Below are 24,169 nucleotides of genomic sequence, written 5' to 3' on the forward strand. Positions count from 1 at the left end.
AATAAAATCAGTCAAAATCATTCATTAAATAACATTAATATTAGCGCAGATGCAGCAACAGTCCCAAACCTAACTGAAATAACAGTGGGGCTCAGCTCTGTTGTGATTTTTTGTTGCTAAATTTGGGGAGGGTGGGGTGGGGGGGTTTCATGTAAGCACAATGCCATCATTGACCCAGTGACCGCTTGCTCCCAGGCTGTCAATAGCACAACAGCCCATCACGACAAAACCCAGAGGTCTGTTGCAGGATATGCACAATGATGGTGCCATGGAGTTTCTGCTGGTCTTTCTGTCTCCTTCCTCTCCTCCTGGCATTGAAGATCCACGCTGCACGTTCGGCACCTGATTTCTCTCGTAAGTTTCTTGTTTTTGACATCGATACTTGAGTCAAAATGCTGATACAGTGTGTTATTTTTTAGTTGTGTAAGCTTCCTTTGGGAAGCTTCAAAAACACATTTCCTAATAAATCTGCACATCCTGCTTTCCAAGCAGCTGGTGAAGATCGTGCTAAAAGACCACAATAAGGGTGGAAAGGCTGCAGAGCAGGTCCTGAACTCAGATATTCACTGAATAGGACCAGATACTCCCTAAGCAATAAATAAAACACACTTGACTCCTGTTTATAAGTTGTTGTTTTGACGTGTGACCGATGACATTATAGTGGCAAAGTGACAAAGCCGAAGGTAGTTTTTGTGTAAGGCGCTTCTGTTGTGGTCTTTTTGTATCTCTTTATCTGACCACAGCAGAGAGCTCATTTTTTGTGTGCGGCTGCAGGCTCTAATAATAGATCATTGTGAGTGAGTGCCTGGTACTGTGTCCCATTTGCTCCCCAAAGCATTAACACAGAGTCATTCCAGCTCTGAAGAGACATTCATTTGTAATCATTTCCTGCTGATTCAAACTAGCCCCGTGTATAACCACTTCCCAAGCTGTTACTCTCCTAAAACTCATCAACCAGCTCTTAAGCATTTGGATTTTGCTCTTTGACTGATTAAGTAGTTTATGTCCTTACAACATACGCAATACAAACACCCACATAAAGGGTCGAGTACAGGAAATACTCATGGGAGGTGACTTAACTCCAGAGTCTATGTGTTTGTATGTGTGGTCATAGTCCAAACATTGTCTTGGAGAGTTACACCCAGTAAATGGGACACCACCCAGCTGACAACCATGACTGCAGGGACTAAAGAAAATCATCTTATAAATCACACTACTTACTTGTGCACAATGAATAGCTTCGAAATTATTTATTATTAAGTGATAATTAGAGAGTGACAAGGGAAAACTGAGCCATCTGTTATAAATTAAATATCAAACTCTAGTTTATCACTGATCTAAGTCAGACAGACTTTTATCCACCTGTATAATCTGACTGAAATTGAAAGGTTTTCCCACATAAAGTGACATTAACATCATACTGTGTTATCTTTCAGTGTATCTTCACAACATTTTGAAGAACCACACGGCTCATGCTTGTGAAGGAGACATACTCATCATTGACTGTCCCTCCAGGACGTCTGTGGCCGTCCTGTCAGCCTTCTATGGCCGACGTGTTCCTAGTCAACATTTATGCCCCTCCGCAAACTCAAACGTAACTGTGGAGGAGGACACTGAATGCACTTCCCCGGTGGCTATCGAGGTGCGTAAAGCCAGAGTGAGATGAACTTGAACTCTGTGTTTTAGTGTCTCATCCTTCCTAAAATGATTTCATGAATGTCGCAGAAGACTGTAGCCAACACAAATTTTGCTGCACTTGCAGAAAGTGCTGTCAGAGTGTCAGGACCGGCGGTCGTGTCACATCCCTGTCTTCAGTCCGGTATTTGGATTGGACCCGTGTCCACTCACCAGCAAGTACCTCCTGGTCGCCTACAAGTGTCGACCAGGTACTTCACCACTGCATTCAGTATCTGGGACAGATCAGTCACCAGTGAACCAGTGTTTTTTTTGTTTAGCATGTTTCCCAATTGAGCAAACTGGATTTTCAATAAGAAAACTCGGAAAGTTCATTCTAAACCTAGAAAATTCTTTGACATAAGAATACAAACATACCTGAGCTTTTAGCACTATCATACTGTCTCCCTTGGCAGAATAAATTTGCTTAGTTGTTTTGGAGATGTAGCAGTAACCGTGCATGCTCTCTTATTAAAATTAGTTATTTTTAAACTCCTCCTTATCTGCTGATAAAGACCATAATATGATTGAAAGACATGCATAAAAATAGTAAAAGGAAAAAAAGAGTGCCATGACAGATTTTGCAGGAGAAAACTTGTTAAAATTTATAATCTTCTGATTTAGTCTTAAATTTTACATAGAATCAAGATACTGCAATAAAGTTATTGTCTATTATAGCATCCTATCTTTCTGTTATGTTCCCTCTATTGTGGTTTTCTACCATTTGGGAAAAGAGCTAATGCTGCTTCACAATTGTAACTTTGAAAGACAGCAACTCTGAGCCTCAGAATCACTTCAACTTGACAGATAGTTTTGCAGCTGCTGAGGAAAGTTGATTTTGTCCCATGCCTCTCTTTGATGTCATCTATTTTTCAGAGCACCATCGCACAAGACTGGTCTGTGAAAATGAGCGCCTGAGGCTCATGTGTAAAAATGAGACCGTCCTCGCCATCTACTCTGCTACATTTGGACACCTGCTGCACGGCAGTCCTTACTGTCCTCAGGAACCTGGATCACAGACTGACATGGGTCTGAAACAGGGCATTAAAGCGACACCTAGTGGCAAATTAAAGAGACATGATGATGAATAATATCTGTGATTTACAGTATTTAATAGAATATATTCACAAAATATTCACTCATTCATTTGTTTTCTGTAACCACTTATCCTCTGGAGGGTCACAGGGTGGGGGTGTGCTTGTTGTAAAAACCCGCCCTTTGAATACCCTTAAAAGACATTACACTTATTTCTACATTTTAAAAATGTCTATTGTTATTTCAGAGTGTCTGTCACCAGTGGCTCTGAGGAAGGTGTCACGCAGGTGTCATGGCAGAGCAAACTGTTCAGTACTGGCCGATATTCATACCTTTGGGGACCCCTGTTTCCCTGGCACCAGGAAACACCTGCGAGTGTCATTCACTTGTGGTAAGAGAGTTATGAGATGATCCCAAGGAGATATGGTTCACTGGTTAATGCATAATGTCATCTCTCATTTCCTCTTTAGTGCCCCGATATCTTCTGGAAGACGTGGGACGAGGGTCCACAGATCCTTTCATGATCTCAGACTACACACATGGTGAGAGTGGCTCCCAGTATTCACAGGTTTTGTTGGATGCTGCAGACTTTGACCGGTGTCTGAGCCCAGACCCCTCTCACCTGCAGGTGGATGGTACACTGGCCCCACCTACAGGCCCCAAAACGTGCTCTTAACCAACTCTCTGGAGATCATTGAAAAAATAATGGGTATGTGCACTGATGCCTGTAGGTGTCAGGCTATACAGCCTGCATGTACACTGTTGCGTTTAAAAAACAATGCCGGTGTCATAGTGTGCTGTAGTTCAACAAAAGTGACACCGTGGAAAAACTGACCTCTGAAACAGTGCACAGAAAAACTGAGGGGATGCATTTAAGAACAAGAAATGATAACTATATGCTTAATATCTTCAGTCACATGTACATCATAGCTAAACGGCTGTCGAGCCAACACAATCCAGCTAATTAGCAGTGACTAAACACTACTTTCCAAATCCAGTTTACCCTCTACACTTATTAAGTATATTAAAATAAATGTTCACATGGTTTCATTGAACAACTCTCCTTCATTATTCTATGTAATAACCTTTGCATTAAAAATATTTTGAATTAGTGCTGATAATTGTCCAAAGCATGTCATGTTCATATTATTACCATGTCTTAAAATCAACTCACACCTAACCAAAAGCTGATTAAGTTACATAATCAGTAAACACTTTACTGTCTTCATCATGGTTATATTACCAAAAATGAACACAAGTGAATGTAGGATTCCTATGGATGATGTGTTCTTGTGCTAGTTTGAGAATAGAAACAACATCTGAAAGTTGATTTAAACTAAATACTGACAGGAAAAAAGTTAATTGTTCCTTTATAGGGAATTGTTTGTACATAAGGTTTTAAATAATGGAAAAACTTGCAGCATAGTTTGTTAACTGGTCAACATTAATGCAAAGTATATGCAATTTGTAGTAATAATTGGTTGACAGAAATGTAAAAATCAGTACAGTCTTTCAATAAATGAGGTGGAGCTGTTGGCTTGGATACTTCACAGAGTGGACAAATGATTTATTTGTTGTTTTGCAGCACTTCAGATTTATTCATGATCATCACACTACTCTCTTCCAGGTCTCCCAGAACGTGTGGCTCTGTACTTTGTCTCTGGCATCTGTGCTGGTCTGGTTTTCCTGCTCTGCCTATTTGGTATTCGCTCCACTATAGTGAGAGACGTTAAAGATCTGGTTTCTGACCTGAACGATGAGTTGAAGGCCTCTCGCAGAAAGCGCAAGGAGCTCATGGAGGACCTCTTCGACGATGAAGTCTCGGACACGTCGTCCTTCCGTCACCTCACACAGTCCTACCGCACGACAGACATCTTAAACCCATCAGCTTTAACACTAGAGATGGTCGATCGTGAGGTGGAGCAGACGAGGGATCTGCCCAACGGAGACATATGGCCCCATCGAGACTCCAGCCCTTATGCTATTCACAAGATTAAAACCTACAACAACTGAGAAACGATACATGTGTTGTGTCTGCTTTTAAATGTAAGCTGCTGAATGTTTCTTTTGCTTTAAATATAACTGTTCCTCCAAATAGTGTCCTAATAGTGGTTCATTACAACCATTATTAAGATTAATATCAGATAGGTTGTTGTTTAAATGACTTCTAATTGTATTTTATGAAATAACAACATATGGAGCCAATGATTCAGCTTCAGATAATTTAACAGTTTTTTTTTTTTTTTTTTGCTGAGATGTGGTCGCTAATAAAGGTTGTATTAGTTGGGTGAGATCTCTGTTCTGTGTTCAGTGGCGCCCTCCTATAATGTTTCATAAATACTTGCACCACAGTGCACCACAGGGGACGCAGTCAAATCTTTCAAATGCCCACATTGTGTAACAAATTCAAACACAGAATGGTTTAAGAGAAAATTTAACTTGTGATCTTATTTTATTGGTAAAACAAGCTTTGGAGATAAAATAAACTGACTGGTGTCAATAAAATGTTGTGGTTAATATTTTCAAGTATCGCCAAATGACAACTGGTATCATGAAACACACACCCACGTCTGATCAGCCTGCTGTGGGTCTTAAGCTGTGGGTGTCTTGTGATAAAAGTCCCAACCACAGTAATCTTCTGCAACCCACTCTGAGCTGAAAAATTGTTAATGTAAACAGAAATAGCTAGATAAATTTCAAGCAGATTCAGCTGCTAAAAAAGAAGAAGATTTATGATATTCTGCAAATAATTTGAAAGATAAACTGATCTAGGAGTGACTCCATCATGATGACAGTGAAGCCTCTCAATGTGAGTGTCCCTGGAGAGATCCCTAATGCACTTAGCTATATAAGTGTTTGATCCAGGATGATCATTTCTGCGCAGACTTTCTGTCCCACTACTGAAAGAAAGTTTTTTAATGTTTTAATGTCACTTCATTTTTCAAAAGTTCCACTGTACGCTGTATACTTTCAGTTCTCCAAATCTCTACAACACAGGTGGGGAGTGCAAATATTGCCTACTCTCAGGTGAAATCAACTGAAACGTACAGAGGCTGGCGTACATACTACAAATGGTATGTACTATTCACACACAACAGTGGTTTCTTTCTTTTTTTTTTAAACCGAAGGTATACAACTCTTGGTGTTGACAGTAGGTTTTACAATGTGGGGTATAGTATACCTCAGAGCCAAGATAAATGTGAAGGGCATAACTGAAGAGATTATAACGGCTTAATTAAATGATTGCTTAAATCACAGAATATGAGCATGCGATACAATAACCATGTGATACTGTTAATGCACATCATATTAAGATTTGTGCTGTCCGTCGTGTGTGTGTGCTCTACTAGGAGCAGGCTTAATTGTAAAGGGATCCTTCACAATAATAAAATGACATTATTGTATTGTTTCTTCAACCATGTCAGTGAAATAATAGTATACATAAGTATAGTATGTATTGTATGATGTTGATGTATTTTGGTTTGTCCAGGCTGGGCTGTATTGACTTTCTGGTTCACACTCCGAGGCAGAAGGTGGCGCAATGTGCCTCTTATTTGTTACACATTACCGGTAAAAATAAAGAAGAGGAGTGAAGGAATAATCGGAGCAGCAGGAGTACGGAGTCCACATACTCCCTGCTGTTGCCTAACTAGCTAAATCTACTACAAACTGCCAGCTAACGACATGTAGTCCGAGCAGCCTGCTCTCTGACACCAAGCGGTACACCAGAAAAAACGGTTATCTTAATGTTGGTGCATACTACCCGGGACATTTGGACTTATCGGAGTGGACATTTATGACACCACCCAGCTACAATAACAACAACAACAGCTGGCTAATAAGCATTTAGCATTAGCAACCATCCGCCGAACGAACAGCTGCCCGGAAGGAGGCCGCCGCAGAGCCGGGTGGGGATTTAACTTTCTCCAGCCGTAACGTCTGGACTGAGCCAGCGCTTAAAGTCAGCTAGCCAATGATAAACTGATATTTATTTCTTGTCGGTAAGAATGGAGTCCTCTTTGGGGATATCCGGCGAGGAATGCTTGGCAATATCCTTTTTTGAGTTACAACCTTTTTTTCCTGTTAGTTTGCTTTAGCTTGTTGGCTAACGTTAGCTTTCACTTAATCTCAGGTAATGACAGATAGCAATTTGGCTGACTTAATATTACAAGATATGCGAATGTGAAAAGCATTTTTAGTTGTCAGCTGGTTTAATTACTGTGTTATAATGTAAGTATAGTTGACATTTAATTCAGTTCAATGTTAATTGTCCTCATTTATGAACAGTCTCAATAACGATGATTAAACATTTTTTTTTTGAGAATAACGTTAGTCATGATTAAACTAAGTTAATTTGCTGCCTCTAACAAACTCAACCACTGGGCTCAACCACTGGGCTGCTTTCTATCTTCTGTCACTTTAAGTTGCCTCCTAATGTTCAATTAGCATGGCTTCTTCTAATACTTCCTATTGTCTACGGGCAATCACACTACTAATTTAACTGTCCTCAATGACAGCGAGGCTCTGTCTGTGTTTTATCTAAAATCAGTAATTGTGATGTCCAAGCGCCTTTTCCCCACCCATCCTCAGTCACAATAATTCCTTGATTGTGCTGCTCACACTGTAAGAGGTCAGGAGCTGAGGGCTGGCCAGAAGGAGCCCAGACTACTGTCACTAATTGGGCGCAATGGAGAGTTTGTGTAAGTATCAGAGAGCCTAACAACTTATTTTTGTCAGGCACTAGGTAAATTAGTAAGATGTCATAGGTGGTACACTTTTAGATGTTCGTCTGCAACATTGGCTTCCTTTAGCTTTATTTTAATTAATTCCAAGTTGTTGGCACCTGTCGTTGTTTTGTGGGTAGACATTTCCTGTGGACGATCCGGAGATTATTTGTATTAACGTTTTATGTGCGTCATTGTTTGAAAGAATAGCTGTGCTGCTTTGTAAACCAAATGTGTCTCTTAACTTGCAAATAAACTGAAATCGGTATGGTTCAAAATACACTCTGTTATATCAGGAAGGCGTGTACTCTGATCACAAAGAGCAATAGACAGCATGGTGCAATTTACAATTTGATTATCTTTGTTTAGGGTTGCTTGTGGCTTTACTAGTATTTGATTTCATAGTTTCGGTGTCTAATCAGGCAGGCAGCAATGTCATAAGTTTTCCTGTTTTGCTTGAAGACCTAAAACAGATGCTTCAGATTGCAGCCATGGACAGTTTCAGTTCGAGCAGTGGAGCTCGAAGAAACTGGTTGCTGCAGGTTTCAGTGACTTAGGTCAGAGAGCCGACAACAGTTCTGCTGTTCTTGGAGCTGTTCTCATTTTGTTCAATTACGTCAGTTCACATCCTGGAGGTGATGGAGCGAGCTCCCTACACACACTACCCTGCTCCCCAGTTAGATTTACTCTTAGCTGGGATTTAACAGAATGTCTCGTACACAAGCTCTTGTCTGTGTCCATTTGACGGCTCCAGCATTTGTTTTCTGAGAGGGGATGTATTGGCTGATGGCAGGGTGAATGTTATATCATCAGTGCAGCTTGCGCTAGAGAGCAGTTAGTACCAGCTCACCGCAGATTATCTAGAATTCCTTCACTACATCCTGGAGTGTAATGAGACTCACATGGGGACACAAGCTTCATGCTCAGCTAACTGTGTTAACACCACTCATAGTAAACTGAGGAGGAGTCCTGACAGGGGGAAAATGGTTGGAAGGCAAGGAAACCAGGTGCCAAGTGTTTTAATTCAGATATTTTATCTTAGCTAAACGTTTAATGCTCGGACAGTGGCATCTATTGAATCAATTTATTTATATAAGAATAAAGACATTGTTAGTGCAGTGTGAACATAAATAGCAGTGCATTATTCATGTAGAGTATTTATTTAACTTGATGTTCATTTTTGAGGAACTTTTGGAGTACTGATACATCCTGTTTTTGAGTCGGTATTTGCTGAGATATGACTTTATGACCACCTGTGTTCTTTGCCAGATCTGTTTTTACTGTGCTAGGCATTTATTGTTGGGATTTGTGAGACTGGTTTATTTGCCACTGTTCATACTTTTGCACACTCAGCCAGGGATGTAAAATCTGTCACTGTAGCAGAGGCATAAAACCCAAATTTAAACAGTTTAAATTGGACGAGTGGAAGTTGAGCACATTTGTATTCAGTTCAGGGTTACTTTGTTGTATGGTGTTTCAATAATTTCTTTTGACCGTCCAATTTGAGGGGGCGATGTTATTTGTTTGGATGTCATGAAGCTTTTGACATCAGAGGTTACTGATTTTGGGGAAACTATACTTCTGACACATTTAGTCCCGCAGGGCTGAATCATTTTCCTTTCCTTGACCGTAATCAGACTTATTGTGAAGTGGAGGGGAAGCGTGGGCAGTGGCCAGAGTGCTGCTTTGACCCTGCCGTTAGTCAGCCATTGTTAGAGAGTGAAATGTAACCTCGCCTACATAAACCCACATCACAGATTTTGTAGCTGTTCATACTGACTATTAAGTGACACAAAGCTCAGCTCCTCTGAGTATTCTCCATGTTGCTACAGTCGACTTTTGTCAACAAACGTGAATGAAGTCATGCTTACTCATCATCCGAAGCCACTGAACTGCATAATAGACTAAAAGAAAGGTTTGCATGTGTGCATGCGCGTATATTCTAAAGTTGCATTTTAACCACTCACTAATTCTAATCTAATTCTAATAGCTCGTTTACCCACACTGCATTTCAAACACTAAATTATTAATATTTTTTAAAATAAGTGCCTTTGCATGACCCTCAATTTACTGGCAAGAGAATGGCTGTTCTTAGAAACAAGACATTGCTGCAGATTCTCTGTATGTGCTTTGTGATGTAGATAATTTTACTGGCAAGTTTAAATGATTTCACAGAGGAGAGCTGTTGTTAAGATGGAGTCTGTGCTGTTCTCATCCAGATTGGGTGTTTTGGCCAACCCTGATGCTGTTGTGTCTCGTCCAGTGCCTCAGTTATCCATACCAATTAATGGTAACTTTGAAATTGTGCGAGGTATGTGACTTTTTTTATTCTCTGTGTCAAACTTATAGTATTAATTGTTTCGTGTGTGCCAAGTATAAGCCAAGATACTTCAAGATGCTACCAGTTGTTACACACTGTTAACATGAGTCTGTGTTTTCCTTTCTGAGATGTTTCCTCTGGGATTCCTTTTCAAAAGACGCATCCTCACATTTTTTTTTAACCCCTATGCATAGTAGTGTTACTGTTTACTCAGTGTGACGACACAGTGTTGTCAAAGTGAAAGTCCGTGGAGCAGTTCCGTGGCGCACGAGAAAGAAAATTTAAAAATAAACACAAAACTATTGGAGATCGTTGAAGTAATTTATAACACAGCAGGTTTACTCCCACAATGGACCTTTGAACTGCACGCTCTCTTTCCTGTTGCCTTTCAGAAGCCGATGAAGCTCTTCTAATTGATTTCTCAGTAGCTTGTAAGTACTTTTCACCTCTCTTCAGTATTTTCATCTGTTGCTATTGTTTTTAAAGTATGCTATATCTGTTTTTTTGTCTCGTATGCGGGGCTGTAGATTTTAGCTTGCAGAGCTAAAGCCGTGCATTTATTGCAGCACTGCACCTACCCGGCCTCGCTGCATTTTTAGAGCAATTTAGAGCATGCCTGCAGCTAAATGTCTTTATTTAGTAGCAGACTCAGGTCATGAGTTGCCAGGGCTTTCTGAAAGAACGCTGAATTTGTTCTCTGTTTAATCACTTTCCTTTGTTTCCTAGACAGCCTGCATTTCTCATGTGTTTATATAGTCTAAAGGTCTCTGACTCGGTGCGTGTGTTTTCTGCTCCCTTTCTCAAGCCTCTGTTAGGATACGAATCAAAGGAGAAAAAGCCCCAGAGCTGTTGCTGGAACTCCAGGACGATGATCGGACTCAGACTTTCTTTGCCCAGGTGAAGAGTGCTCAGCATCAAGGTAAGACTCCATGCTCTGTCAGTGCTCTAAAGCAGTAGGATGTTTAATTAGTTAATCACTCATTCAACATTTATTTACCGAGGGTGGATTACACCTCATGCTGATGTCCGTTGTTTTCTCACCACCCACATATTGGTGGATAGGCTCCTTTGGTTGCCATTTCTGATATCAGTTTGACCTATAAAGACAGCCACCCAGAAAGAACTAAAGCTTCTGTCATTTCACTCTTACACTCACATTTTAGCCATAAAACATTTAAAATGAATGAGCAAAGTTTCTTAACTTTACAAATAAATATTATCATATGTCATGTTAAGCTATTAATGGCAATGAGTGCATTGACAGATTTCATACGAATTGGTGGGTACTGCTTTTTGAGAATATTTTGTGTTGTTTGAGGAAAGGAAATGCCTTAAGCTATACATGGCTAGGATGTTGCATATCAGTGTCATGTGTTGTAGCAGATGGGGATGAATCACTGGCAGGCTTAAAGATGCCACTATAGGTATGTTCAGGTTATTGCAGAAGGGTGGTGTGTTTTAAGTTTATTACAGTTATTACACTAGGTCACTAATCAGGACACACAATTTTAACCGGGAGACGTGTAAACCACTGCAGCACCGGTGTCTTTTAATGATGAAAATTCAAAGAGTACTGAGTTGCTGAAGTTGTGCAGTTGACTTAAACATAGCCTGCCTCTTACCAAATAGATTTGTATATCTATTTTATTTTATTTTTATTTTATTCTATTCTACTTTTATTGTCACAAGGGTAGGGTTGTAACGGTATTTGTATTCGTCCCGCGGTGTCACGGTACGGGCGTCACGGTTCGGTGCACGCAGTCATACAGCGAATATGTCTGAGTGAGTAGCTATTAAAAAAAAAAAGAAAAAGTCGAGTCCTCACTTCTGTCTAGGTGGCAGTAATGAACCTAAAAGCTGCCAGCTAACGTCATTAGCCTACAGAAGAATAAAAACAGACGAAGAAGAAAAGTAGTGTGGGAACACTTTGGTTTCCCGTGGGGAACATAAGGGCGATGGGATGCGACTGGTGGACCGGACAAAGACTGTCTGCCAACGATGTTTCGCGGAGATGTGGTACGTTGCTGGAAACACGTCAAACATGCTAACGCACATAAGACACGCTCATTATTTATTTTGGAATATTTTCAGGAGATTTTCAGTTTTGGTACTATTTGAAATATTTGTTTGACAATATTGCCAATACGAGAGTATGTTCACTGTTTGCATTTTACTGTGTAATACGACATTGAAAATGTCAGTTTCTTATAATAAAGTTGCCAAAGTTGCCAGTTGCTACCTGACTACCTCAGTTTATCCCTACAAGAAACTGTGCCTTTTCCTTTTCTCTGTATGAATAAAATGAATGCATGGTATGAGAACCCTGCTAATGCATGTTTTATATTTTATTCTTTTTTTTTTTTACTTTTTTTTTTTTACTTTTATAACAGGAGGTGTTTTTTTAGTTTTTTCAGTCTGTTCAAAATAAATGAAAAAAGCTAGTCTCATACATGTGTGAGTTTTTGTTGCTTTTTTCCCGTTGTACCAAACCGTGACCTCCACACCGATGTACGTACCGAACCCTACACAAGGGTGTTTAGTAATGCTTTGAAATCAGCCCCATGTCAAATTATAGTATGGTAATGACATGTTCACAGCTGTTCATTGTCATTGTGTCTCCACATATTTTTGTGCAGACGTCACAAAATATAAAGACATGGATAAGGTGTTCACATTTTTTTTGTGTGCCAATGGTGGCTTTTAAAGCATTTTTGGCACTTAGCCTCTACTTAGAGAGAGCAGTAGAGAGGAGTTGTAACAGTGGCTTGGCTGCGATATGTGTCTAAACAGAGGCTTTTAAATCCATGTTTTGGTTGCCACCACAGTAATAAGTATTTTACATTGCTGCAAAAATACATTTTAAAGCTGGACAGTGTTCATAATCATTTCTACTCAGAACTTGTTTAACCAGTTAGACACGTCCCACTGTCGTTTGCTTTCTTTTACTAGTTAATGTTTGTAATATCCTCTGGTCACAACTGTATGACTGGAACTGCCACATGTTAGCTGGTCTCCTCCACCTTATGTAATTACAACATTGCTTTTCTGTGTGCTGACTCATTTTTATCTGTGTTCCTATTTACATTAACAGTCTGTTAAAACGGGCTAACGTAAGTTCATGATGTCAGTGTTTGTTTTTCCTGAGCGAGATGAAGCACCATTATTGTGTATATTTATGGTGGCTGAAGATAACTCGTACTTGTAAATGTAACTTGTAAATGCCCTGCATCACTAATAAAATGACGCATGTATTGAGTAAGGCTTTGTCAATCATAGCGTGCTTCCTTCCGCTGTTTGACTTCCTCAGTTGAAACCAAACTCGGCAAACCCAAAGCGATGGAGCCACTTACACCAGCAGCACAGAGAGGTCCAGTTCCCGTCCCACCGCAAAGAACAACCAAGATGGCTAACACTGTGGGAGTTAACCCGCCTAGATCTACCGGTGCACTGCCTCCCAACCACAACAACATCACTTCAACCAATCAGAATAACACAGGTAGTATATTTTATGCACATTGAAATAATATCTTAAGTTATTATTTAATTGTCTCCCTGACTGAATCCTCTTTTCTTTTTTTTCTTTTTTAAACTTGCTGTGCTGTGTCTGAAGCTCCAGCTCAATCCCTGGCCTCAGACTTTGGCTTTGAGGACAAAATCAACAATGCCCTCAAAGTGGAAGAGAAGAAGAACCACCAGAATCGCATAGTTGCCCCCAGGGAGGCTCCTCCTCCACCCGTTCCTCCTCTACCTCCTCGCAAAACCTCATACACTCCGTCCAATCCTCTGCCTCCTGTACCAATCCCCAAAGACAGAGCTGTCTCATTTATGGCCAAAGAGAGCTCCAAACCAGAGTAAGTTAGCCTCTTATGATAAATAGATGTTACATCTGTTAAAACAATTATGATTTAATAACAGGACTCCAAAAGCCTCAGTATACTGATGTGAAATCTGTTCATGATATTACTGGTGTTAAATTGTTCCTGTTTTCTCTATTCCAGTAGTTTTAGGGTCGGGTTTGACCGCGTGGACAGGCCACCGTCTTGGTGCGAGAGCCCCACCACCAACAGCATGAGGCAGGCCATGTTCTCCAGCCAGGCAGGACAAAGAGAATACCTAATCAAACACCGCCTGGGAAAGAAGGAGAACGAGTATGTGGACATCCGGCCTTTCAGGTGAGAGGAGTGCCTTCGATATGCGTGTCTCTTGTTTTGTTTTGGAAAAGTATAATTCAAAAACATCTTAAGATTGCTTCTTCTGCTTCTCCTCATGATGCAATATATTTTGTTTCATAGGTTCTTCACAGGTACATGGAACGTCAATGGCCAGTCTCCAGACAGCAGCCTTGAGCCTTGGCTCTGCAGTGACAATGAAGCTCCTGATATTTATGCTCTGGGGTCAGTAAGACTTAATCATGCAGGGCTTTTCTGGCATTTTATCTTATTATCTTACTTGAATTACATCCAGCATGATCACTTGGTTTGTGACTTTTAGATTTCAAGAATTGGACCTGAGCACGGAGGCTTTCTTTTATATGGACTCATCCAAAGAGCAGCTGTGGGTAGAAGCTGTGGAGAGGGCCTTGCACCCAAAAGCCAAGTACAAGAAGGTAAGTAGAAAATGGCTGGTGAGTTGGCCCGAACCTGGAAGGTAAAGGCTTGTGTCCATACAATCGTAACACTGAACATATATTGTGTAAATAAAACCACAGCAGGGAAACTGTGCAATTGCATTGAGACATGCAGTGTTGATGAATACAGTGGTCGAAGTACTAACTTGCTTTTTTCACATTAACAGGTTCGGATCATCCGACTAGTTGGGATGATGCTTGTGGTGTTTGTCAAAAAGATACACAAGAATCACATAAAGGAAGTGGCTGCAGAACATGTGGGGACGGGAATCATGGGAAAAATGGTTTGTCCTCACTAATTATATAACTGCAGTAGACCATGAGAAATCTAAAGATGTCTGGGTCCTGATCCACACCAAAGTTTGACTGTTTAGGGACTGTTTACTCCTTTTTACATTGTTGTTTCAATTAATTAATAATAACTATGTTGTCTGTACTGAAGTTGTCTCTGCATATGTTTACTTGCATGAAAATTTTAGTTTTATTTATGTTTCAGGGGAACAAAGGAGGCGTGGCAGTGAGGTTTGTTTTCCACAACACTAGCTTCTGCATTGTCAACTCCCACCTGGCAGCACATGTAGAAGACTTTGAGCGCCGCAATCAGGATTACAAAGACATATGTGCTCGCATGACCTTCCACTTACTGGACCACCCCCCTCTCAGTATTGTCAAGCACGAGTGAGTTTACTGTCATTAATGTCTGACTGAGAAGATGGATTTAGATGAATGTGTAATCTCTGATTTTACCATGGTCCTGTTTTTATTATTAGCTTCAGGTCTTACTCTAAATACTAAACTAACTAAATACTATTCACTTCTGCTGTTTTTTTTTTTTCGTTTTTTTTTTTTTTAAGTTTTCTTGGATTTATAATGTAAAGATTAAAACCATGCTGCAGTACTTTACTAGAATATGAGCCAAGCACATTTGTTTTTAATCTTATTTACTACAGATTTTGTGCTGTACTTCGGATGTTGAAAGCTTTCTATATCTCTTTTTTGTGTTTCAGTGTGGTGATCTGGCTTGGGGACTTAAACTATCGTCTTTTTATGTACGATGCTGCTGAAGTCAAACAGCTCATTGCACAGAATGAGCTAAAGAAGCTCCAGGAGGTTGATCAGGTAAGAAAAACTTAACCTTACTCAATGTTTCCCGAAACTTTAATGTTGTGCAATAACAACCTGTAGGTGAGAACTCATACTTGTCTTTAATTTTTGTGACGACGATGATATTTGGTTCTGAAAAATTATTGACTCTGTTTCAGTAATTTGACCTCAGATAACCCCGGTTAGCGGTTTTAAAAATAATTCTTAAATAAATATTGTTTTTGTATTGCGTTTTATGCTGTGAAGTGTTTGCAATCTTCCTTAATTTCCTTTCATTCTGTTTAATGTGACAGTAATTAAGGATTCTGTTTTAACACTTGGACCAAATAATACTTAACAATTTTTGACTTTCACTGTGTAGCTGAACAATCAGAGGCAGACAAAGAAAGCCTTCACAGACTTCCTAGAGGGAGAGATTACCTTCATTCCCACGTACAAATATGACCCCAAAACAGATCGATGGGACTCAAGGTAAAACATACTCCTCTGCTGTGTCTTTTTGTAAGTACTCAAGCTATTGCCAAATGACCCACAGTTTCCGTTTTTAAGTTTTGCTTGTATTGAAATATTTTCTGCCCTTATCATTACACTAACACAGAGTCAGCAGTTCTGTGTGTGTCTGTGTGTCTGCCTGATATCCAATTCCTGTCTTAGTATCTCAAACTTTGACTGTTTCCTGCAGTGGGAAGTGTCGCGTCCCAGCTTGGTGTGACAGGATCCTGTGGAGGGGCAACAGTGTCAAGCAGTTAAAGTACCGAAGTCACATGGAGCTGCAAACTAGTGACCACAAGCCTGTCAGCTCTGTCTTCAGTATAGGGGTAAGAGTCTGTGCAGTCAAATTAAAGACCTTTACCAGACTGGTCTGTGTTGAAACATGCAAGGTTTTAGTTTCATTATGTATGTATGACACAGAACATACAGGTTTACACTGACAAAGATGACTTGTATTAAATCAGTTGGTGGTGGGAACTTTGTCTTTGTGTAACAGGTAAAGGTGGTAGATGAGCAGCGGCACAAAAAGGTGTTTGAGGAGATTGTCCGTGCGATGGATAGAATGGAGAACGACTTCCTTCCATCTGTATCTCTGAGCAGGAGAGAAGTAATAATACTCAAAGACTTACTTTGATGTGCTGAGGGCCTGTAAAGTTACTTCTCTTACTAATGTTCACTTTTTTTAACTTGTTCTTCAGTTTACATTTGAGAATGTGAAGTTCCGGCAGCTTCAGAAGGAGCGATTTCAAATAACAAATGACGGGCAGGTACCCTGTCACTTTGCCTTCATCCCCAAACTCAATGACTCGCAGTACTGCAAGTCCTGGCTGCGTGCTGAGCCAAGCGATGGACTCTTAGAGCCGAGTAAGTCCTGTAACACATCCAATTATACCCTTTTCCTTTTTTATTGTCCTTTGGCATGTTACCTTGAATTTTAGATCTGTGACCGATATAGCTTTTCAGAATATCTGTATCTGTAAACAGATCCAAGTTATTGTTTATATAATTTTTATTAATTTACAAAAGAGTATTATCTTGTTTGATTTCTCCACCAGTGTGTTTATAATTATTTTCTGAGATACTGTTTGTATGTGAATAAAATTATTATTGCTTCTAACAATAGTTAATAAATTAATTGAAGCACAGTTCAAAATATGTGTCCTCTCAAGATATTTTTCCTTTAGGTCGCTAATATAATGTCTTCCTCATCTATCTGAACAGACGAGACCCTGGAGATCTATCTGGAGGCGTATGTCAGTAAAGACTCTGTCACACTGCTGAACTCTGGAGAAGACGCAATAGAGGACATTCTGGTGCTCCATCTAGACCGTGGCAAGGACTACTTCCTCACCATCTCTGGCAACTATCTGCCCAGTTGCTTTGGCACCTCGCTGGAGACTCTGTGTCGCATGAAGAAACCCATCAGAGAGATCCCCATCACCAAACTCATTGACCTGGTGAGGAGAAGCTAGGCAGACCAGTTAAAAGCAATAGATTTAGTAGGCAGAGACATGTTTTCCTCAAATTAACCTGTTTTATATTCAGGAAGTTTTATATTCAACATAAATCAGACAGCAGCTTAGCCCAGATAGTAATCTGATGGCTTACTCTGTTCCACTTCACTACCTCAAACCTGAACAGAGATATGTGAGAACTTGTCCTTTCCTTCAGGGTAAACTCAGTCACAGAAAAACATCTCTATGTGGAAAGTATACGCGTCTCAACCCGTATATTTCTGGAAATGAGGGGCAGAGCGAACAAGGAAGTGGCAAAGACATAGGAAGGGAGCTCCTAAAGAACAGGGAAGACTGACTCAAGTCAAACCCGGTTTAGTCCATTTTGTATAAATAGACTCTTCTGGTCTTAACTCGATCTTCTCTGTCTGCTTCCATTACACTATTTTTGACCTGACTTTGGGATATAGTGTTACTATCATCCAGTACTCCTTTGTTTCCACTCAACCTCTTCCATTTTCCTGCTGGCCTGGTGATTTGATCAAATGATTTATCTAAGAACGATCCATAATCTAATTACTTTTCTGTTTGTGTTTTTACGCCGTACTTCTATCTTCTTTATTCTTCTGCTGTTTCCCTCCATTACCTCTCCTTGCCTTGATCATTTCTTTCCAACTCTTCACTCTGGTTGTGGGCTGACTTTCTCAGGGAGAGGACAGCTACATGGAAAAGGTAAAATATTAACACAGCCACATCAACTTGGATTTAAGACTTCTGGGATCAGCCCACAACTTGACACTTTGTTGTTCTTCCTCTATTGTGCACATCATAAAGAGAAATTGCTTGAAGCGGTATTATTAGTATGTGGTAACAAGAAAAACAGAGATCTAGGACACATGTTTACATACATACACGTAATGCTTTGACCATTAACTCAAATAATGCCGAAATCATTACAAATATTTTCTGGTTCAGTTTGATCAGATATGAGGATTTGCTGTCCTCTTTTATAGAATTGGAACTGAGTCTACTCACTGAAATGAAAATACTTTTTGTTTGCCTTGTATAATATTTAGGATCTTTTGTTATTTGATCTTTTGCAGAACAGAAGAAGAAATTATAAAATGTTTTTATTGACTCTGGTAAACCATCGTTTTATTGACCTACAGAATAATTTCACTAATTAATTGATAATGAAATTATAAATTGTTAGGAATTTGCAGTTTGAATTCACCTCCCGATTTGTTGGCTGACACTTTCATCTTGCATTGCTGGAACATGGCCTCACAAATGAATCAGAGAGTGAAAACTCGTTTTACAGTTCACAAAGCTGACACGCTCAGCAGATCACAGACCCGTCTCTCAGTTAGCTTGGTTGTAATGTGTGTGTGTGGATCAGTCATCTATTGCATCTGCTCTTGGGCCATTGTGGGCAGGGAGGATCCACCAGTCTAGTAAAATTTAGACACACTCTAAATCTCATTTCACAGCAGGTCACATCTTCCTGCACAGCTCCCTCATGCACATGATTAAAGGTAAAAAGAGCACGTATTTGGGTTTGATCAGTAAAGCTCAGGAACGTATCTCAGTCTGCTTTAATAAGGTTCACTGCACCAAACATCCTTAAGGATCACATTAGAAGCTTTTGGTGTTTAAACATTTTACAGAATATCACATTAGTCTGCATGTTAGCATCGTCCCCCATTAATGCCCGTCTCCAGTTTCCATCGCCTTTATGTGCAGCCTCAGTAGCTGTGGTTATTTTTGGACGTCTCTCGTGAGTCTCGGGATCCATTTACAGAGATAAAAAGAATGTGATATCCAGCTCTTAGTAAAATGTCTCTCCTTCAAGTCTCCACACCAGCAAGATAATCTTGGCCTGCTGCATCACTAATTGATCAGATGTGTCATGGGCTGTCATTCTAGTGTTCTCTGTTACATTTGATCAGAGCGATATGAATCCCTTTGTATGGGAATTAAGTTGTGAATCCATATAATTTTAACCTTAGTGACTGAATGGAAATCTATTTGGATGTTACTGCTGAAAATAATCTTAAATCTCTGCTGTAAATCGTCAGCATAAAACACTGTGATTCTTCTCCAATCAGGAAAAGTCCAAGATGAACTTCCTGATGGTGGATGGAGCAGCTACTGAGGACAAACCTCTGAAGATCCCCAAGGAGGTGTGGGTTCTGGTTAATCACCTCTTCACCAAGTCCTGTGATCAGGTGAGAGCTGTAACAAAGGGACTGAATGTACAGTAGGTCATTCATTTTTTAGCATTTGTTACTTTAAAGTGTTACACTGCTGAAAAACGCTTGTTGTCTTTGACAAACTTTATAGTAGGGTTACCCACATCATTTTATCATCAACTATCGGAGAGAAAGAAATTTCCTCATAAAGAAAGATGCACAGTATTTACTTTTCAGCAAAAATAAATTGAACATGCATAACTGGGACATACTGCATGCACACACCCGGACTTAATGTGATAAACTGATTTTTTTGTCTCTGATTTTTATGTTTTTTTATTTTTCTGATCTGATTATGGTGTGAAGTTCTTCAAAACCCTCCTTATATGAAATAACACTCAGTGATATCACTTGATATTCAGAGTAAACCTAAATCACGAGCCCTGCGTTTAGACTGAGGTACATTAGCCTGAGACAAAAGCAGGTTATTGGTCTATCTGGAAAAAAACAAACAAACAAAAAAAAGTTTTCTTTATGATTTGGGTGAGACTGAAGACAAAGTACACTTCCAAGTTTTATAGCTCTTGAAATAATGGTGGTGTACTGCTCTGAAAATTAGTTTAATTTGTGATGAGAAACATGAGCTTTGTTTTAGGGCAATAACTGTGTTAGTTGGCTGATTTTATTTGAAGAGACAGACGACAAAGCTCTCTGTCTGCAATTTAATTTAAGTTCATGTCTGACAAATATAACACCATTGCAGAGAGAGTTTATGGTGTCTCAAGCTTGGTCTATGCTTCTACAATGAATGTGTGTAGACCCTGCACTGTAGCCTACTCAAGTATTTGTTAATGTGTCGTTATTATTCTGTAATTATGCTGCTACATTGCTACTTGATAGCAACTTAGCTGTATTGAGATCCTCTGTGAACTTAAACAGTGGTAATCTCTGATGGGACCTGAGTGGTTTATGATGGAGTTTGGTTTAATATAATCACTAAAATCACTGCAATGCAAAAAAGAAAGAATAAATCTGAATAGATGGTGTGTAGGAGGCAGAAGGATAGAGAATCTTCTGTGTTTGCCCTATCATTGAAATCATCTTGCATATGTATGACACAATAAATACCGGCTATAGTAATATTAATGGCTTTGTGGGAACTGCCTAATTTATCTTCCAGGAGGACTTGTTCCAGACACCAGGCCTACAGGAGGAGCTGCAGGGTATCATCGACTGTCTGGACACCAGCATCCCAGACTCCATCCGTATCCTTACATTCCTTATATTCACTGAAATGCCAAAGAGCAGAACAGATTTACAAGCACTCCAGGACTCTGTTATTGAGTTGTTGGTGATCTTAAGTGTTCAAATCTAAGTAAACTTGGTGACCAACAGTTGATAGATAAGACTTGGATAGAAACTGGGTTCAGAGATGACCAGGTGGAAAATATGTAGTCCATCCGTCTCCAGTCTTCTTTCCAGATACATATTGTAGTAAGATCAATGCTGTGCTCCATTATACTTCTTCATCCCTAACTACTGTTCATGTAGCTGGCTGTAACCACTCTGTAGCTGAGGCTCTGTTGATCTTCTTGGAGGCCTTGCCGGAGCCAGTGGTGTGTTATGAACTCTACCAACGGTGCCTAGAATGCGCTCATGACACCCGCCTCTGCAAACAGGTGCAATGCTCAATGTATTCTTACTCTGCAGCATCTGATGAATAAATATATGAAGGACTGTTTTTATTTTAGTGCAGAAACCATTAAATATGTTTAATCTCTGTCTCCACTCTAATGTTCGACAGTTGATCTCCCAACTTCCCCGGGCTCACCGCAACGTGTTTCGCTACTTAATGGCCTTCCTGAAAGAACTTCTCAAACACTCACACAACAACAATTTAACGGCCAGCCTCGTAGGTAAGCGATGGAGGGCTTACGCATTTACCATAGAGCTTGTTACAGGGCTGTTAAAAAGTGTATGTGAGTAAAATATGTCACACACAATTGCTCAAAAAAAATAAAAAAAACATCTGTGTGTGAATTGGTTTGTTGAATTTCCTGGCTAACACTGGATTTACTCAGACCAGGATATAAATGAATAAATTAGCTAAGAGTCAGTTTTCCCAGTGCGCTGACATAAACAGTGCTCACTTGTAAAAAATTTTTAATTTAGCTTTTGTAGACAAGTGTTACATGATTTCAGTGAATTCAATAAGATGTAGGTGTTTCAGTTTTTTTGGTTTTGACTGCTAAGTATCAGCATTGTTCATATTAGACCCTTTTTATACTACTGATTATACAGCTCACCTAATGTTGTTTTTGTTGTATTTTACTTTTTTAAATTTTTTTTTTTTACATATATATGTCGTTAATCCTGCTTTTTTATTCTTTACCATGTTCTTGTACTTTAGCTACCCTCTTTGCCAGCCTTCTCATCCGACCGCCTCCCAACTTGGTGGGCAGGCAGACGTCACACGAACGACAGAAAGCCATCGACTTTGTTCTGGGTTTCCTCATGGCAGGAGACGAAGACTAACTGAGGTCGAGGTTTCCTCACCGCATCAGTTAGGTTGGAGATGATTCCCGGTCTTGACTTGTAGGACACAGTAACGTTATCCGCTTAGTATTTTATCGTCAAATGGGAGAGACCAGTGCTGCACTCTACCTTTTACAAACCCTCATGATAGAGGTACCGAAGACTTCTATTAGAACTCTGATGATTTTAGGAAGTGTTATATCCTCAGTCCATATACAGCATGACCGTTTGCTGGATTTGGAAGCACTTGGGAGAGGTTTGAACTGATAGTGATGCACTTTCTAATGACCTAAAGAACCTGTGCCTCCAGACTAGAGTTGCCCTTCTTATTTGACACTTCTTAATTGTAGGTGCTCATGCCAAAATAACCCCTGAACAGTGAGTGGTATGAATGTGAAAACACTATGTAACTGTGGATGCTAAATGAATGACTTACCTACACTAAAGATTGGAAAATGACTTTATAGAGAAGTAGACTGATTACAAACAAATAGACTGTAGTTTGAAACTGGGATCATTATGGAAATCTGTCACTAAGAATGTGTTAAACTTAAGATAAATCACGACAATCATTAATTTTGCGGCATTTTAGCTGAGGAGAAAATATTAAGATATCTATGTGAGAGTTATTTGTTAGCATATCCTTTGTATTTTAACTGTTATTTATATAGTTTTTTTTTTTTTTTTCATCTGAGTCTGCACCATCAGAACAGTTTATTTTTTGATCTATATTCTTAATGTTTGTTTGTGATGAATGATGTTCAATGTTTCATTGAACATCATTCATCAGTTGTTTTCTCCTTGTTATTGAATTTCTCTGTTTGAATGTTTGCGGTGTTATTTTGTGTAACTTCAGCCGTGAGCCTTACATCTAGTTTTGCCAGTTCCCCCTGAGTTACAAAACCAGTCTGTTAACACACTAACTTCCTGGTCAACCGGAATCAAGTGGAGACTCACCCTGTGTGGTTCTTGATGTCTTAAATGGTGTAAATAGTGATTGTGCCCCTGTTCCCTGTCTGTTTGATTGTATGGTGGTGCAAATCTGTGATGGTGTCTACAGTTTGTTATGAAGGTGGTGCTGTTAATGTCTGTTTATACATCTTTTTCCTCATTTCTGCCACATCTGAAAGCTTAAGCTCATTGTTTTAGGCCAAGACACAGCTGTTGTGGCCCTCATGGTAAATGCAGAGGTATTGTAAGTGATGCAGCATTTTCTGGGTGCAGGATTTAATGGCTCAACATTCTGCAGGATACAGCTCATCTTTGTGCTTCTTTCTCATTTGTGCCACAGAGGAGCTTCTTTTTTCTGCGGCTAATGTTGCAAAACATGTCACGGTTGTTGAAATAAGGAACTTCTGTGCTGTGTCTAATGAGTATTTCCTCTTTAACAGTTTTACCCAAGAGATGTCAGCGCTCACTTTCACATTTATGATCTTCATTTCGCCTGCTCATTATCTCGTGTAATGTAATGATCCCAGAAAAAAGGCCTCTTTAAAGAAAACCTCACGGGAGCACATGACGCAAATGTGAAAATGCTGACAATCAGAGCACACTCGTTGGGTTGAAGTTGCTCTTCTCCCCCTAGTTTCTTCTGCCTTGTTGCCATCACTGTTTTTTTTTCTGCTGACTTTTATCAAGCTGAGCTTTTGCCAAAAGGTGGCTTGATCCTGAAAGAGTAGTTCTGGATTTGGGTGAACTGTTTTACAATAGCCATCTTCTTTAGAAAATGCTACCACCACCATATCAAACAGATAAACCAGTATAATCAATAACCTCTGATTTTGCAAGTGTTGTCTTATGCCACTGTACCAACTGATGTAATTTCGTGGACTCATTGTGTCTCTGTCTTCAGTTTTGTCATAAAATTAAGGTACGCCTACATCGTCTCTAAATACACAAGGAAACACTTTTAAGAATTTTTGGTACTTTTAATTTATTTAAAAGAAATAAAACTGTATAAAGCTGTTTTGTGCTCCAGTTTAACATACGTTTTTTTTTTCGGAAATCCTTTC

The 24,169-nt window shown here is 39.7% G+C and overlaps 2 protein-coding genes across 5 annotated transcripts; both read left to right on the top strand.

Moving 5' to 3' along the window:
* Positions 1-257: 257 nt before the first annotated feature.
* LOC311492290 (protein eva-1 homolog C) lies at positions 258-4,859 on the top strand (the record flags this gene model as incomplete). Its single annotated transcript, XM_084550526.1, has 8 exons — positions 258-354; positions 1,437-1,642; positions 1,763-1,886; positions 2,551-2,703; positions 2,957-3,100; positions 3,180-3,251; positions 3,338-3,418; positions 4,337-4,859. The coding sequence occupies 8 exons, from the start codon at positions 258-260 to the stop codon at positions 4,720-4,722; spliced, it is 1,263 nt and encodes a 420-aa protein (XP_084406652.1). The 3' UTR covers positions 4,723-4,859.
* A 1,340-nt stretch (positions 4,860-6,199) lies between these two features.
* On the top strand, positions 6,200-24,122 carry ocrl (OCRL inositol polyphosphate-5-phosphatase). 4 transcript variants are annotated; one of them, XM_084549916.1, is made up of 23 exons: positions 6,200-6,617; positions 7,259-9,744; positions 10,146-10,184; positions 10,559-10,672; positions 13,061-13,249; positions 13,364-13,604; positions 13,752-13,925; positions 14,046-14,147; positions 14,245-14,359; positions 14,548-14,664; positions 14,877-15,058; positions 15,388-15,499; positions 15,846-15,955; positions 16,167-16,302; positions 16,473-16,583; positions 16,675-16,840; positions 17,198-17,433; positions 18,139-18,162; positions 19,539-19,658; positions 20,803-20,887; positions 21,174-21,301; positions 21,427-21,538; positions 22,033-24,122. In XM_084549916.1, exons 2-23 carry the CDS (start codon positions 9,597-9,599, stop codon positions 22,155-22,157), a joined length of 2,886 nt encoding a protein of 961 aa, XP_084406042.1. In that variant the 5' UTR covers positions 6,200-6,617; positions 7,259-9,596; the 3' UTR covers positions 22,158-24,122. The 4 variants fall into 4 exon arrangements, with proteins under 4 accessions (XP_084406042.1, XP_084406045.1, XP_084406043.1 ...); XM_084549919.1 differs by having other exon boundaries at positions 6,611-6,617; positions 9,653-9,744; XM_084549918.1 differs by lacking the exon at positions 6,200-6,617 and having other exon boundaries at positions 7,347-7,409; positions 9,653-9,744.
* Positions 24,123-24,169: the final 47 nt, after the last annotated feature.

This window comes from Chelon labrosus (genome assembly GCF_963514085.1).
Source record: "Chelon labrosus genome assembly, chromosome: 8".
In the NCBI taxonomy this organism is placed as follows: domain Eukaryota; kingdom Metazoa; phylum Chordata; class Actinopteri; order Mugiliformes; family Mugilidae; genus Chelon; species Chelon labrosus.